At 41.9% G+C, this 16995-nt stretch overlaps 2 protein-coding genes across 3 annotated transcripts; one reads left to right on the top strand and one right to left on the bottom strand.

Moving 5' to 3' along the window:
• Positions 1-912: 912 nt before the first annotated feature.
• On the top strand, positions 913-15646 carry gfm1 (G elongation factor mitochondrial 1). Its single transcript, XM_005814173.3, has 18 exons — positions 913-1099; positions 1175-1327; positions 1410-1542; positions 2853-3057; positions 4147-4263; positions 4406-4556; positions 5155-5309; positions 5924-6008; positions 6124-6261; positions 6558-6659; positions 6745-6801; positions 6888-7025; positions 7888-7970; positions 13357-13519; positions 13949-14093; positions 14248-14408; positions 14501-14554; positions 15199-15646. Exons 1-18 carry the CDS (start codon positions 1025-1027, stop codon positions 15328-15330), a joined length of 2247 nt encoding a protein of 748 aa, XP_005814230.1. The 5' UTR covers positions 913-1024; the 3' UTR covers positions 15331-15646.
• On the bottom strand, positions 8017-16796 carry lxn (latexin). 2 transcript variants are annotated; one of them, XM_014474592.2, is made up of 7 exons: positions 15648-16796; positions 12041-12208; positions 11895-11957; positions 10549-10726; positions 10314-10450; positions 8507-8569; positions 8017-8314 (listed from the first exon to the last, which is right to left on the bottom strand). In XM_014474592.2, exons 1-7 carry the CDS (start codon positions 15783-15785, stop codon positions 8198-8200), a joined length of 864 nt encoding a protein of 287 aa, XP_014330078.2. In that variant the 5' UTR covers positions 15786-16796; the 3' UTR covers positions 8017-8197. The 2 variants fall into 2 exon arrangements, with proteins under 2 accessions (XP_014330078.2, XP_023207266.1); XM_023351498.1 differs by lacking the exon at positions 15648-16796 and adding an exon at positions 12371-12508.
• Positions 16797-16995: the final 199 nt, after the last annotated feature.

Here is a 16995-nt window from a genome sequence, read left to right on the forward strand (position 1 = left end):
CCGCAACAGAAGTTAACCAAGAAAATATATTAAAACCTTAATGACAGAACTACAGTCTCAACTCCTCAAGAGAAATAATATTGGAGCCTTAGTTAGTCACTAAGTATTGAACGGTGCTGCCTTTAGGTGTTAACCGTTATTGGGGTTTTCTTTTTAAAGCTGCTAAGATGTAAACAATGGTTCTTAAAAATATTTTCTTAAACTCACAGTTGGTGGCGAAATAGCAAAAGTAATTCCAAATACATATTTCTGCACAATAAAACATTCAAAGCTAACAGGAATGTTTGCTTCGTTGGCACGTAGTACTTTACAACAGCGCTTCCTCCATCCTGAGTGGCAACTTTAATTTTCTAGTTTTCAGAATAAAAGAACAGCTCAAATTTACTTGCAACTAAGTTTAATGACATAGTTTTTCTACACTTACATTGATCCATGCGTGTCTTTTAAAAATTAATCATATTTTGTGTAGCATCATAACTGGTCACAGAGAAAAAATATTTGCAATTAAACAAAACAGAGAATAAAAATTTTAAGAGTAGCCTAATGAAAGCAGCATAATTATATGGTCTATTGTTGAAAAGTTAATTAAACCAATTCAATAGATAATGTTTAGAATGAGATTGGTCTAAACATTTCTTTGCGAAATGAAAGCAAAATGTATTATGCAAAGTAGCACTCAAATAAACACGTCTGCTAGCCCCTGAACGCATCAGATTGTGTTTATAATCTGATGCGTTCAGATTATAACTCTACTGATAATTCAGATGTTTGTGCTTCAATATTGTTTCAGCCTCTAAAAAGGAACACATGTAGGCTTAAAATCTATCTAAAAAAAAATGCTAGTGTAATTAATTTTTTATGCTAAAACCAAAAAGGCGCATGTTGAGCTTCTGGGCTTCCGTAGATGCGGAAGTTGTGTTTCACAACCCAGCAGTAGGATCCCGGCGTGACATTCACCGGGCGGCTAGCAGGTTTGGGGCCGAGCACAACCACCCGGCCCGAACTCCACCGAGCTCTCTTCAAGATGAAGCTCCTGAAAGCGGGTCTGTGTTTGACCCGGAATCATCTGTTAGCACCGGGGAGCGTCACGCTGAAAAAGGTAACCTGACTCTGACCGCCGGTTCAGCTCCAGTTCTCTAAAAACAGTTCCTAACTTTGAGCCCCTGTCCTGCAGGTGCTTATGAACAGCTGTCGGACCTGCTCCTCCGGGGTCTTCCCCAACGAGAGAATCCGCAATATCGGCATCTCGGCTCACATCGACTCGGGGAAGACCACCCTGACCGAGAGGGTCCTCTACTACACGGGCAGGATAGCAGAGATTCATGAGGTGAGGGCCAGGAAGGGCGAAGGTTCTGGAGGTAGGAGATGAGGCAGCGTTACTGAGCTGTGCTTTCCTCTGTGATGTGAAGGTGAAAGGGAAGGATGGTGTTGGAGCCACTATGGACTCCATGGAGCTGGAGAGGCAGAGAGGCATCACCATCCAGTCAGCAGCTACATACACCATGTGGAAGAACCACAACATCAACATCATTGACACACCCGGTACCCGCCATGGTTTTTAACACTTGTATATCTGAAAAGTGTGGATCTTTCACTCCATGTACAGCTGCAAGAATTTTGAGGTCAGTCTTTACCATCACTGGTCATATCAAGAGATTAAACTCTTGATCATCTTTCTTTGCTTAACAACTCAATCACTGGGAGCATCTACGAACATTAATTCATAGATTCTAAGTCTTGCAGCTGCAGAGACAAAAAAACAACTGGAAGCCTTTTAGTGACAAGTCTGCCTTAATAGGGGAAAACAAAATAGATGCACCTAATGGAGGTGAAACATTATCAAAGCACTAGAGCACTCATTTCACAGATGTCAAACAGAAGGTCACAGGATAGATTGAAGACAATAGTCTTACAACACTCTGATATCATGCTAATGAAATTTGATTCAAAAGAGTTGGATATTAAATCTCAGAAAATGTTTGGTCCAAGGCAGAATATGAGGACAAATACATTTCAACTTTCTTTCCCACCACAGATACTCAATTGGATTTAGGTCAGGACTTGGACCAGGTCATTCTAACACATGAACATGCTTTGTTCTAATCCAGGGGTCTCAAACTCCAGTCCTCGAGGGCCGCAGTCCTGCAACTTTTAGATGTGCCTCTGCTGCACCACACCTGAATAGAATAATTAGGTCATTAAGGCTCTGGAGAACTGATCTACACAAGGAGGAGGTCATTCAGTCATTTCATTCCAGTGTTTTGTACCTGTGGCACATCTAAAAACTGCAGGACTGCGGCCCTCGAGGCCTGGAGTTTGAGACCCCTGTTCTAATCCGTTCCACTGCGGGCCTACCTGTATGTTTAGGGTCATTGTCCTGAAGGAAAGTCAATCACAGTTTCTAAAAGGTTTTCTTCCAGGACTGCCATGTGTGTGTTTCCTGCATAGTTTGTAGATAACTGCAAATGAGACTCTCTCAATTTAAACATTTGAAAACCACCTGTGTTTTTAAATTTAACAATATAGCTATACTTTGTGTTGATCCAAGCAGAATAAATACTTTTGCAAGGATGTCTAAATCCATATATCACGTTTTCCACAGAAAATAAATTTTATAAGGCCTTTGCTAATCAAAACAAAGGGTTTAATAAAGCTCCAAAGTTTCAGTATAGTTGTCGCATATTAAAATCTCTTTTTTTAACTTTACCAAAGTAATTTCAGTATTATTTTTTTCCCACTTTTTGGCAAAAGAAAATGCCTGTCCTTCCTCAAAAAGCTCCTGAACCAATATTTACTTTGACATCACAGTGTTCCTAAGCCGACCTGTGTGTGTGCGTGGGTGTGTGTTTCAGGTCACGTGGATTTCACCATCGAGGTGGAGCGAGCTTTGCGGGTGCTGGACGGAGCGGTGCTGGTTCTGTGTGCAGTGGGAGGCGTCCAGTGTCAGACCATGACCGTCAACAGACAGATGAAGCGCTACAACGTCCCCTTCCTCACCTTCATCAACAAGCTGGACCGAATGGGAGCCAACCCGAGCCGGGCGCTGCAGCAGATGAGGTATGGGTCCAGCTAAAGTCCTCACACTGAGCTGAGTGATGAAAGTAAGACAACACTCAGATTTTCTGAGTGCCATTGTCAACTTGGGGAGATAACTAGAAATCTGGGAATCAAATGAATAAATATTGACTGACTTGTCAGACTAGGTTTATTGGCAAAAATAAGAATTATTCACCTTTTAGAGAAACTGTTGCAGTAAAAAAAATGCATAAAAACAATTGTGATTGTTAAATAAAGATGTTAAAACTACTGTGGGAAACTTTTGTAAAAACGTTTTTTACATATTTGTCAAAACTCTCTCTATATTATGACAGCACAACATGAGAGAAATCATGTGAAAAGATTGAGCCTTGTGGTTGCACTGTCATCTGCAGAAATGCACCATTCTTGGTCTGAAACAACCAATCGGAGCAAGGAGGAGTGTCCGCGCTGTCAATCAGTGTTGTGTACATGCTGCTGAGTGTGCTAATGGCGGAGAAACAACTTCCTGTTACAAGAAAACTGTTTATCTGCCGTCATCGGTGGCTGTGCTAACTAGCCTGTGTGTTTGCCGGCAGGATCCGCTGTGGGGAAGGAGCTGTAGGATAGCAGAGAGCAGGGGGGAGGATGTGAGCAGCACATGAACAAGGATGATTGACAGCACCAAAGCCCTCCTTCAGGATTTGATTGTTGTTTTTTGGTGTATTTCTGCAGATGGCTGTAGGGCCACAGGGAGGACGCATAGGAGCTCAGTTTTTCACTAAATATCTAATATATACTTTATTAGAAGTATGTACTTATTACACTTCTAATAACTTTATCAAAACATATTTTTTAAATAAAAGTTACCAACTGCAGCTTGAATAAATATCTCAGACTTTTTAACTCTTGTCATTTAATCAGCGCCATCATCTGGGGTGTTACTGTTCTACCAACTTTCCCTATAAATCAAAATCAACTCAATTTGCAAAATTCAACGTTTTTTAATGGAATTGTGATTAGCGATGAAAAAACTCCCGACCTGTGGACACCAACTTCTCTCTAAGAGCAGCGTATACGTTGTTATGGCGGTGCCTCTCGACTCTGACATGAGCTTTGTTTTTCTTTTAGATCTAAACTGAGCCACAACGCAGCCTTCGTGAACATCCCCATGGGCCTGGAGGGGAACATGCGCGGCATCATCGACCTGATAGAAGAGCGGAGCATGTACTTTGAAGGACCGTTTGGGTAACAATAGTTTGTTTTACTTATTTCATGAGACATTCCTGTATGTTACATTGTTTAAAAGTCATTCCGATCCATGTTCGTCTCACTGTCGCTTCCAGATACGAAACGCGAGAGTTTCTGAAGTGTTTCTTCTTCCCTGCAGTCAAAGCATTCGCTACGACGAGATCCCAGCAGATTTCCGGGCAGAAGCTGCAGACCGCAGGCAGGAGCTGGTGGAGTGTGTCGCCAACGCTGACGAAACGTTGGGAGAAATGTTCCTGGAGGAGAAAGTTCCTACCAAAGAGGACCTCAAGGTTAGCATCTTAAGAGAGTTTTGACATTTAGAGTTTGGGTCTTGTGACCAGCTTGTCACCACATTTATGGATTAAGGTTTTATTTTATTTTTTTTGCTTCACAGACACAACATAGGAAGTTGAAAAGTGTTAATATTTAGATCTGTTAATTAAACAGATTGACTTACAGTTTCAAAAGTATTCATACCCCTTGAAGTTGTTTACAATTTGCCGTGTTAAAATTACAAACTATAGTGTATTTTAATTATGTGAAATGACAATAGAGCATAGTTGTAAAAAAAAAAAGAGGAAAAATGGTACATGTTTTTGTTTTTCAATATTTTAGAGAAGCACTTTATGCTGTAATTTCAGCTGCAAGTCCTGTGCGGTATGTCTCTTCAGGAGTTGCACAACTGCTGACTGAAATGCTTTTCCATTACGTGTTGGATTCAGGCCTGAACTTTGACCCGGCCATTCTAACGCACAAATATTCTTCCATCTAAACCGGGGATGGTCCTCAAGAGCATCCTGCAACGTTTAGATGCATCTTGCATGTATTAAATGCATGTATTAATGAAAGCCAGTCGCTTCATAACCGTTTCACCTTCTCGTTTGCCAGGCTGCGGTCCGCAGAGCCACAGTGCAGCGCCTGTTCAGCCCCGTGTTGGTCGGCACGGCGCTGAAGAACAAAGGCGTCCAGCCTCTCCTGGACGCCGTCCTGGATTACCTGCCGAACCCCAGCGAAGTCAAGAACTACGCCATCCTCAATGAAGAGTGAGCGCTTCAAAGCTTGTCTCGTCAAACATTTGGCCAAAAATGTTTTAAGCTAATTTCAAGAGACCTGCTTCATTTTTGATGCTGACAATATTTTGATTTACACAAACAGTAATTTCTCTAAAACAAAAGCTGCCAGAGTGAAACTTACCAGCCCCCTTAAAGCTAAATGTCATCTGATAACAGTCTGCTGAAGTTAAGTGACTATTTATTTTAATTGCATTTTTATGTATTTCTAATATTATGTAAAATAAGCGTAAGTTGTTAAATAAAACATCTGCAGAATGTTTTAATCTTTTTTTATCCAATGAATCAATGAATCGTCAGAATAATCGGCGACTGAAATAGTAATTAGCAGCTTTAGTTTTAACTTAATATTGCAGGTTTTGGTGAAATCGGTGCCCAACAGAGATGAACAAAAAGCTTGGTTTTTAAGAGGACTAATAATACTGAAGATGGTCATTTCTGTGCAGTGATTGTGTGTAGATAAATATGAATCATGCTTTCTAAAAAAAAAAAAGCAGCATGTTTTGCTAAAAAAAAAAATCCTCTTAAGAGGGCGTTTGGGCAATTAAAAAAAAACCTTCGTATTGACTTTCTTCTCTTCGTTTTAGGGATTCAGCAGAGAAGTCAAAGATTGAAATGGACCCAACCAGAGATGCCTCAAACCCTTACGTTGGCCTTGCCTTTAAACTGGAGGTATGTACTTGTCTCTTTTTTTGGTTTTATTTTATTTTTTTCAAAGTGATTATTTCCGCCTCGGTTTGTCTCAGAAGGGCGAGGTCCGTCACGCTTTGCTATCTCTTGTCGACAGGCCGGGAGGTTCGGTCAGCTGACCTACGTCCGCGTTTACCAGGGCTGCCTGAAGAAAGGAGAGTACATCTACAACACGCGCACGGGCAAGAAAGTCAGAGTTCAGAGGCTGGTGCGCCTCCACGCCGATCAGATGGAGGTGAGGGCGAGTTGCCGGCGGGCCGTCTTGGGTCACCGTTTATCTCCATCTGCGGTGTGCAGATTAAAAACTAGAGAAGTGCATGACTGGCCAGAGGAGTGAAGTTCCTCTTCTGGCTTTAGTCAAGTGTGCAGATAAGAACCACATCCTCCTTGACAACAGAGGAACATGTTTCCATCCACCTCACACACGAAGCAAAACACAAAAAGCTACGAAAGGGTATTTATTAATAAGTAATAAATGTAGTGGAGGGAATTTAACCAGATTGCTTCCTCTGTCTGGTTGTGGTGTTTGAGGACGTGGATGAGGTTTACGCAGGAGATATCTGCGCTCTGTTTGGGATCGACTGTGCCAGCGGAGACACTTTCACATCCAAGACCAGCTCCAACCTCTCCATGGTGAGCCGCCTGAACGCCCTGGGCCATCAAACTGCAGGGAACTGATGGGGTTTTTTTCTAATTTGTTGTCCTGATGCTCACACAGGAGTCCATTCACATCCCAGAGCCTGTCATTTCCATGGCAATTAGGCCATCAAATAAGGTAAAAGGGTTTCTTTTTTAAAACCTGAAATAAGTGCTAATAAAGGATTGTCTCTAAATGTCTTCTTTTTTTTTTCTCTTTACCAGAACGACTTGGACAAATTCTCTAAAGGCATCAACCGTTTCACGAGAGAGGACCCCACTTTCAGAGTAACTTTTGACACCGAGAGCAAAGAAACCATCATCTCAGGCATGGGCGAGCTGCATCTGGAGATCTACTCCCAGGTACACCATCATCCTCATTCAGGTTTACAGCTGCTTTTACTCTCGTTTTGTTCTCCAGTTGTTGCTAATTGGATGTAAATTCAACAGCCAAGAATTCAGGACTAATGTCACTAAGGCTGCGTTCACACACCAGGCAAATGTGACCCAAATCTATTTGGGTTTTTTGCCCATAAGCGACTTGTATCTGACTTTTCCACCGTAGATGGTTTTTCCCAGTTCCAATCTTTTTACTCATAAAAAAAATCCAATCTGTGCCACTTCAATATGTGGAACTATTTCAGATTCATATCAAAGAGTCTGCAGTCTGCAGATGTTGCATTCTGTCCAGCTTTTATGTCGTTGATGTGAGACTTGCATTGTAATTCTGCACCAGAAAAAGCTGGACGCTGTATATCAGGATGCAAATGATGGCTGGAAATTATGATTACGAACTTATGAAGAAGTCGGTGTCAGTGAAACGCATCACATCACAATCAGACCAGGCACGGTTCTGACTACTCATCCAAACAGACTTCTTTACAGATGTTGGTGTCAGTTCTCCATAATCCAAAAATCAGGCTTCTTATATGGTCTTGAATTTTGTTTTAGTTTCACTCAAATTATTATTTTTTTTAAAACTAAAGTACGAAATTATTCAGCTGCAATAAAATAACTTTATTTTTGATCTTTAGCAGGCCAGCAAAAAAAAAAAAAAAGAAAGTCTCCACCTTCTTTCCTTGGAATCATTCACTGGTTTAATTTACCTTGTTAATCCTGCATTAGGCACAGGATTAACAAGACACAGCAATTGTTAAATGCACTTTAAAGTTGTTTTCAACCCTAGCGTGCGGATTCTTTTTCCCCTCCAACGCTTTCTTTCCAGAGGATGGAGCGAGAATACAGCTGTCCCTGTGTGATGGGGAAACCAAAAGTGGCTTTCAGAGAGACGATCACCAGTCCTGTACCGTAAGTCTGCCTCCTAATCCATGCGAGCAGTTCAAAGCACGAGACAAACCGTTAAACGCTTTATTGAGTATAAACTCCAGCTTCTTGTGTGTTTTAAACGGCTTAAGATGCAAAGGGCGGGGGGGGGGAAGAGAAACAGCTAATCTTGCTTCAGATATTGCAGCACGTCTACAAAGAAATAACTGATTACAAAGTGTTGTAACCTCAGTTTTGAAAACAGCAGCACATCAGTTTGGTTTTGCTCGTTTTTCAAATTCGTGAACGTGGGGCAGCTGCTCCGTGTGCAGCACCTTCACGCCCTCTGCTGGAGACCAGGTGAACAGCAGCTTCCACTGAGGAATTTCCTGCAACAAATACACACACTGATAAAACATCTTCATTATAAAACACACAGCTTAGCACAATATTGGGAGATCATTGACCTAATACTTATTTTGAATGTAAATTGATCAGTTTTTATGTAATGGCTTAATGAATTCTGTTTGGGTTTAACATGAAAAAAGATCTAGTTTTCAGCTTTTACTGCATGTGTTTACCTGAGACACCATTTCATGCAGCAGGACGTGACAGTCAAACTTCAGCTGGTCATTCTCTGTTGCCTGTAGCAGACAAAGTAACAGCAAACATGTTTAGTTCAAAGGTTGAAGACTTAATCTGGTGCCGACTTTCAGTTTTTGCGAACATTGGGCGTGAAGAATCATTTATTGGACAGCGAGGGATGGAAGCTGCATTTCTTTGACAGTTCAGACTCAGACGTTGCATTTTCACTCCAGGAATCCTTTTAAAGAATCGTGTTGTTCTCCTGGAGATTAACATGTTTTCGTGTCACAACTTAGCCAGATTTGAGCACACAAATAAGAAATTTGACTTTGGTTCCACTTTTCTCACTTTTCTTTTTAGTTTTTAATAAATAAAAATGGAGATTAGACACATTGTAAAATGCATATGTGCAGTGTTTTTACACAAGAGAAAAGCAGGGATAAATTAGTACAAATATGCTTGATATCTATCTGGACTCTTCAAGTGTTTGTCGTAGTAAAAGCCTGAGGGAATATTATGCAAAATTATGTCCTGAAACAAATCCAAAGTACTTGTGAAGATTTTCACTGAAGCGGGTAAAGATAATGTTGTTAACAGTGTAACAAGTTCTATACCAACATAAGCTGAAAGGCCGCTCAGTGATGAAGAAGCCATGACTCAGAAATCAACACTGCAGTCCGCAATGTCTAAATTTAAAGCAAAAATGAGGAATCACGTAAGCATGACATCATCATCTCCACTGGGAAGCACAGGGGAGGCAGCATGATGGTGTGTGGGTGTATTGCTGCACTTGAGAATAAACAGATGCCGTCTCGAGAAAAGAACCACATATGGACAAGTTGTAGCACTACCTAAAGACATCCGTCAGGAAGCTGAAGTTTGGACAAAAACTGGTCTTTTAAATGGAAAATGAGACCACCAATTTGGTTCTAAAGTGACTCAAGGGCAACAAACATGAAGCTCTGATCTCAGTCCCACAGACAATTTATTGGCAGAGTTGATATGGTGTGTTGGAGCAGAAGAATTTTGTACTAATCATAAAGAGAAAGCTTTCGAAAGAATCAGAAATTACAGCTTTACTTCCAACAAAAATAGCAAATTTAATCTTGGTTTTCACCCCAAGTGTTTTATAAGCCTGGCAGGCCACCAGGCTTTGCTTGCTCCCCCACCAGACTAAGAGTCATTTGTTATTTTAAATTAAAATATTTTAATGTACCACTAACAGTGACAGTAGTGACAGATTAAGCTAGGTTTATAGTGGGCGTGCCGTGGTGGCGTAGGGGATAGCGTGACCCATATTTGGAGGCCTTGAGTCCTCGACGCAGCCGTCGCGGGTTCGATTCCTGGACCTGGCGACATTTGCCGCATGTCTCGCCCCCTCTTCTTCCCCCTTCCTGTCAGCCTACTTTCGTATAAGGGACACTAGAGCCCACAAAAGACCCCCTGGAGAGGTAAAAAAAAAACTTGTAGTCCACGTGTTGAGCTGCCCTAATTGCGTCGTTTCGCACCTGCCTGTTGACCTCACGCGTTATTTCCAAATTATGATGACCGCTTCTGCACCTCCAAATTTTTGTAACTTAACATTTTTTAAACCCGATGGGCCGCTGGTGGACTGCCCTAGCATCCCTACCACCGGACTTAGCAGATTTTCAGGAGGAAACCCTGGAGACCCAATCGGTTTCAGCAGATATTTATACGTAACTTTCCCAGTAAAGTCCTTGTTTGCAGCACGCAGCTTAAACTGCACATTTGGGCTAAAACTCCTGCTATTTTCTACCGTCAAAATGAAATCTAGCAGCTTACCAGCTGAGTGATGTTGGCCACCTGAGCCACGTTGTACAGAGTGTTTTCTGTTGATTCCTTCAGCATAATGAAGCTAGAGGCCACGATGCTCAGGTGCCAGAAAGGAGTCATCTCTGGGTCGATGTGACCGTAGCTGTCTGAAAGACATTTGAGGAGGAGAATCTCATTGAGTGAACCAAACCCTTTTTGGTAATCATCAGCAGTAATCTGCAGCGTCTCTGCTATTGAACATTACCCGGTAGGCGCTCTTCAGTGCGAACGGTTTTGTTGGTCTTGTACTGCTGGTACAAGGCCTCTTCTTCAGATTTGGCATCAAGCTTCAAGATCTCCTCGCATGCGGAGACCTGGACTTGAGGTGAGAGCTGCTTTGCTCCGCTCGGAAAGAAAACCTCGGCGGAGCATTTCTCTTTAGTCTGGTTGTAATAGAAGTGAATGGGAGTAGACAGAAAAAAGGCGTCACCTTAGTGTAAACAGTGAGTCAGGTTAAACCACGCAGTTATTCAGCCAAGTCTTCCTTTATCGGGCAGTCGGTTCTGATCAGGCCCGGTTAGACCTGCTGACTGTAACACCAGAGATTACCCAACTGTTTAAACTTCAGTCTTTCCTAAGACTTGCCTAATATTTCTTTCAATAAACACATTGGGAAGAGAAAACTGCCAAATTTCAAAAAAGGGGAAGATGGGCAAAACGCGGAAGATGGCGACAATAATCCAATTCAACAGGGCAAAAGTCTATTTAAAGGTTTTATTTCAGTATCTATGAGAGAAACAAGTACTGAAGAGGAAAAGCTGTTTCTAAAAATATCCACACATTCAAAACAGACGGTAAATTTAGAATGAGACACAGATCTAGAGATGCACCGAGAAATCGATTGGTGACAGGAATTGTCCAGTCGATTCTTACTCTTAACTTGCTGGTGAGAAACTCCAAAAAAATCCTACTATTTTCCAATAATTGAATGTACCATATAAGTGCCTCCAAGTAGCAGTAACAACGCTTCTCTTTGATCTGGAGGATTTTCCTCAGGACAGACTCCAGGTTTGACTGTTTAGGTATCAGTAAAATAAAGTTAGAGGTGCACAGAAATGTTAAAGTAATGTAAGCTGTATTTTTTTAATGACATGCCTGCAATTCATTCAGGCTGCAGGAGAGCGAGAGAAATCAAGACTTAGAATATAACAGGCAGACTAAACATAGAACAAAGTCGCACTGTTTTATTCTTTGAAATTGTTATTAAACATGTCTGCTTTGGAAATACTGGCAGCCTTTAGGAAATCTCTGAACAAAAAAACGTTTTTTTTTTAATAAAACACAGAACAGTGTTTCCAGTAATGCTAGCTACAGTATCAATGTAAGACTTCTGTTGATTTTTTCATCCTTAATGTAAAATATCACTAAAGCAGCTTAATCAACTATCAGTCTTTGCTAGAAAACATTTGAAATGTGTTTGTATCTTATATTACTATCATTAAAGATAAAGCGGCGTCAGCCATAAACCACAAAACTGTTGATTCGTGCAACTCTGGTTAAAACCCTTTGATGCAAACAGCAGCTTTAACAACAAAGTGAAGTTTCTCCTACGTTGCTGATGATCTCGTGCACCGATATCTCCAGCTGATACTTTCTCCCGGAGTCTGCCACTTCCTGTTGGGAACATCCAGAGTTGAGCTGATCAAAACATGCAGATTGTGAAACGTTTGCTGCTCGGCAGCAAAGATGAACCTGACCTCCGCGTTCCCACTGTGGACCTCCTTCAGTCCAAACAGTTTGTAAGGGGAGCCGTAGCGCGCGTTGAGGTAGTGCTGGACCAACTTGGCGGCCCTCTGGGCGGGGTAGTGGTTGGGGTTCAGCTCACCTGTCGCCATCACATCCTCCTCCGCTGCCACCGCTTCTTTCTGTGCACAGAGAGAGAGGAAATGTAAACTCCTTATGGACTTTGACCCCCTGGGTGCTCGCTGGGTGGGGCTGCTGTCTTCAGCTTGGACACGTTTACAGAGGAGAGTAGAAAGTAGAACGAACATGCGAGAGCAAAAAGGGTGAATCAAAGAGCTTCTTGCCTGGGCTGCAGTGCTGAAGCTTTGACTGGGTGAATGCTTTCTCCGTTCAGTCCTCCAAATCAGCTGCTCCTCCCGCAAACAAAAGCATTACTTCCTCCTTTGACAGCCGAGCTCCTCTAGCTCTACCCCTTTTTAAAGAGACAGGATGCTTCTCCTGCTCAGCAGTTTTACAGCATTTGCAGTTAAAGCAATGGACATTTAAGCCCAGAATTATTCACAGGTCTGTTTCTCTGTTTTGTTTGCAATTAGAAATTTGGAAAGCATTTCTAAAAAGACTACTATTATGACTGGAGAGCATGTTATGAACAAAAAAATAAATAAATAAAAATCAGAAGGGCTCATTTCCATCACCCTAATCTTTAACTTCCTCCGCATATTCTCTATCGGGTTACTTTCAGGACTCTGGTAAAGGTTCGTCTGAAGAAACATGTCAGTAAAACTAAGATTATTTTTCAATTTTCAATCTGCCAGGGATTAATTTTGTGCTCAAGTGTAAACATTGTCACCTGCATAGAAGCACAACATGGCATGAAATGTTTTACTCCAGAAACTTTCAACAAGTAATTTGTTTTAATGAAGTTTCTGTGCAAAATCAATGAAACCTTGCAAATTACAATCCAGTGCAACCAAAAACAAACACAATTCATTTGATTAAAAATCCCAAAATAACAAATTAAATCAAAATCCATTCAAAATAGACCTTTGTATGATGACGAGTCTCCTGCTTCGTTTTCACTTTTTGTTGTCATCATGCTGGCAGGTTCTTAAAATATTTTGTGCTCAAAGAGATCCAGCCACACGTTGTTCCTTCCCAAATGTATTCACTCCAATATATATCAAAACTATCATAATCATCTGGCTCACTTTAATTTATCGTATCATTAATTGAACAGTCGTTTACTGCGACAAGATTAGCCACGACAAACTTTGGGTTCAGTCCATCATGCTGGTTCAAACCGCGACTCCTTCGTCTCTTGTGTTTTCAGATTTGACTTCACCCATAAGAAGCAGAGCGGCGGCTCCGGGCAGTACGGTAAAGTCACCGGGGTCCTGGAGCCACTGGAGCCCGAACACTACACCAAGCTGGAGTTCGAAGATCAGACCATCGGAACCAACGTCCCCAAGCAGTTTGTGCCGGCTGTGGAGAAGGTGTGCGCTTTTATTGCTCGGCAGCGGCACATACTGTATGCCTAAAGTTGAGAAATATTTTTAAAAAGTGTGAAAGAAATAAAAAATAAGCAATAACTTGAAGACCAAAAAGATCGGCAACACATCCAGGGATTTATAAGTGCTCTGTGGCAACCCCATTCTGCTTATGATTCATCACGGTGGGGATTTACCACTTGTGACAAAAATTTTATATAAAGAAAGAAAAGAATAATTCAACTTGAAATAGTCAATTTTGTTTCAAATCCAGCAGCGGTGAGTAGAAGTAGCTGAAAGTGCAATTTTACTCTTATTTTTATTGTTGAAGGTTTAAGTGCTCTACAGTACCGTAACTGTCAAAATAACGTCAAGCTCTCCAGTATTTTTCTTTTTTTTTTTTTTACAATTTCTTCCATGTTTCTCGTGCTGCAGGGCTTCAGGGAGGCCTGCGAGAAGGGACCCCTCAGCGGACACAAGATCTCAGGAGTCAGATTCCTTCTGGAGGACGGAGCCAATCACATGGTCGACTCCAATGAAATCTCCTTCATTCGTGCAGGAGAGGGCGCTCTGAAACAAGGTCTGCCTTAACGTTGTGTTTCGCTCAGGGCAAACAAATGAAAGTGGTGTCTGCAACCAAAACAAAAATCGAGCAGAAGCATTCATTTCCACGGCTGTTTCTTTACGTCGTCGTTGTGTGTTTGTTAAATTTGGTGGCGCTCTCTCCTCCACAGCAATGGAAAAGGCCAAAGCTGTGATTCTGGAGCCAATCATGTCAGTGGAGATCGTTGCACCGCAGGAGTTTCAAGGAGTCGTCATTGCCGGGGTGAACCGTCGCCACGGTGTGATCACAGGCCAGGACGCCGCCGAGGGATATTTCACTCTGTACGCTGATGTGAGTCTGGCTTCAAATTACAGCATTTATATGTGATCTACATATTCATGTTCCTCCATTCCTTTCTAAATTCGCCTGGATTCCTCCAACAGATTCCTCTGAACGACATGTTTGGCTACTCCACAGAGCTGCGCTCCTTCACCGAGGTACGTCTAGAGTTCAGAATCTAGATTGTTGTTGGTAGATGTTCTATCCAAGATTTGAGAAATGCTTTTAATATTCAGGTTGAATGCATTTGAAAGGCAGTTGTTGCATCTTTTAAAATGAGCCACTAGGGGCTTGTCAAGATGGCGACGTAGCAAGCGGTCGACTTCACTGAGCTGCACACCAGATAATCTACATTTGAGCAGAATATTACCCTCTTATTGACACTTTGACTAAATGTGGTAACATGAACATTAGTGAACGTTCTTCTGAACCCTAAACCAGGTGTTAATGTTAATTCAGTATTTGGCCAACACGGACCGAAAAGCTTCACTCACTTTCTCCGTTATGACTGCTAAAACTACAAGCAGACTACTGCTAAAAATGGTGCAGAAAATCGATGTCGTCATTCAAAATGTCTCCTTCTGCTCGCTGATTGGCCTGGACAAAAGTCGACCAGGAGACAATCCGAGTTGAGGGGAGTGATTTTTTTTTTTCCAAGCCGAGTTGCACAGGAAAGCAGTGGCCAGACTTCTAGTAAAAGCAGGGACGCCTCAATTTGTTTTGATTCAAATTAGCAGTCAGACAGAAGCTAATTTTCAGATTTTACTCAGGAAAAAAAAAAGTTCTCCCAATGTTTCTGCAGGGAAAAGGAGAGTACACCATGGACTACAGCAGATATCAGCCCTGCCTGCCAGGAACACAAGAAGACCTTGTCAACAAATACTTGGAGGCCACAGGACAGCTGCCTGCAAAAAAGAACAAATGGAAGAACTGAGCTGCTCCCTCGCTTGTTTATTGTTGGATTCCACAATCGCCCAGGACAGTGTTGGAGTTCATGAGCCAAAAGAAAAAAAAGTTCATATTTTGATGTTTTTTTTATCATTTTAACCCCCCTCTCATCCTCCACTCTGTCTAAATCTCATGTGAAACATATTTATGTTGTTTTGAGCACCATCTGATCTCAACAGGCTGCATCTGGTACTCAAACCTGAGTAGTTACTGAAATCTGTTTTCACTCACGCTGGTTTTTGTACTGTGTACAGAATGATATTGATCTGATAATGACTGCAATATAGTTTTGATCTTCCTCACCTGCTCTGTGTTCTCCTCGGCCGGCTCCGGATGAGCTGAGGCGTCCGTGGAAACGGTTTCAGGTCCGATTGTCGTCACGTTGAGGCTCCATGTCACCTCCATCAACGCAACCAGAACAATCGCTCTCCTCAGTCCCATTCCTGTCGGCTGTGAAGCTCAGACGTGTGTGTGTGTGTGTGAGCAAGGTCAAAGCGACTAGCACGGAGGAGTGCAGCAGGAGGAATGACGCTCCTGTCGGGGCCGAGTTGTGCAACCAGAAGAAAGAAGAGGAGGGGAAGCAAGAGATGAGATTTTCCAGATTCTGCCTGCTTCCAAAGAAAAATCTGTTTTCTTGTTCCCCTAAGCTAAACAAAGCCGCTGCACTTTAGCTGCTGGCGTTTCTCATTTTGTCTCTGTTGAGGCTCTCGGCTCATGAGCCTCCAAACGTCTGAGGAGGAAAGCAGCTGTCTGGCGGGATTCATCTGAGAGTTGATTGGTTGCAGCCGCGCCTCCTTCTCAGTGTTTGACTAAAGGAATAACAAAACTTGAACTAAGTAAGCTTATTTTAGGAAGGTGCCATTTTTTAAGGATAAAGTTAAAAATGGTACGGGGGAGGGAAAGACAGACAGAGTCAGGAGGTCACTTCTTTTGTTTTTTAACCGGTCAAACTTGAGGGTTTTGTTCTGCTACAATCCAATTCTTGACCGTCTTTCTGATGTCAATTACCGAAAACAGGCTAAACAAGAGCCTCTGCCTGGAGGCTGCAGTCTATAATCTATCAGTTAAAGCTGTGTGTGTGTCTATGTGTGTAAACTTTACGACCCAAAGAGCCGTTTTCCCCCTCGGACCAGCTGAATAAAACTCATTTAGAATCACTAATGTTACCTGACCTTTTGACTCCTGTTGGCCCACCGGAGTGAGCAAGCAAGCACATATGTGCTTTCTTATCGCCGTGGAGATGGAGGTGAAGACGCCGTCATACACCTGCTTCAACAAACCCACTATTATCCGGACAAGTCAGGCAGGACCCAACCAAGTTTTGAGTGAAGAGAACCAAAATGATATCTATTTCCATAGGGATACATTTTTCAGGAATATAAATGGAAATGGAGACTTTATATACAGCTCTGACAAAAATAAAGAGAGCACTTCAAATGATCAGTTTCTCTGATTTTACTCTTTATGGGTCTATGTTTGAGTAAAATGAACATTGTTCTTTTATTCTATGAACTAGTGACAACATGTCTCTGAAGTTAAAGCAAAAATTTTGTATTTATTTGCAGAACATGAGAAACGGTCAAAATAATGAAAAACATGCAATGCTCTCAGATCTCAAATAATGCAAAGAAAACAAATTCATATTCATTTA

The sequence above is a fragment of the Xiphophorus maculatus genome, chromosome 18, assembly GCF_002775205.1.
Source record: "Xiphophorus maculatus strain JP 163 A chromosome 18, X_maculatus-5.0-male, whole genome shotgun sequence".
Lineage (NCBI taxonomy): Eukaryota > Metazoa > Chordata > Actinopteri > Cyprinodontiformes > Poeciliidae > Xiphophorus > Xiphophorus maculatus.

Coding starts and splice junctions, on each gene's coding strand:
- gfm1 (XM_005814173.3), top strand. CDS start 1,025: ATGAAGCTCCTGAAAGCGGGTCTGTGTTTGACCCGGAATCATCTGTTA. Junction 5,310..5,923: donor TACGCCATCCTCAATGAAGA/GTGAGCGCTTCA, acceptor TCTTCGTTTTAG/GGATTCAGCAGAGAAGTCAA. Junction 14,409..14,500: donor ATTTCACTCTGTACGCTGAT/GTGAGTCTGGCT, acceptor TTCCTCCAACAG/ATTCCTCTGAACGACATGTT.
- lxn (XM_014474592.2), bottom strand. CDS start 15,785: ATGGGACTGAGGAGAGCGATTGTTCTGGTTGCGTTGATGGAGGTGACA. Junction 12,209..15,647: donor CCGAGGAGAACACAGAGCAG/GTGAGGAAGATC, acceptor CTCTGTGCACAG/AAAGAAGCGGTGGCAGCGGA. Junction 10,451..10,548: donor CACTGAAGAGCGCCTACCGG/GTAATGTTCAAT, acceptor AATGTCTTTCAG/ACAGCTACGGTCACATCGAC.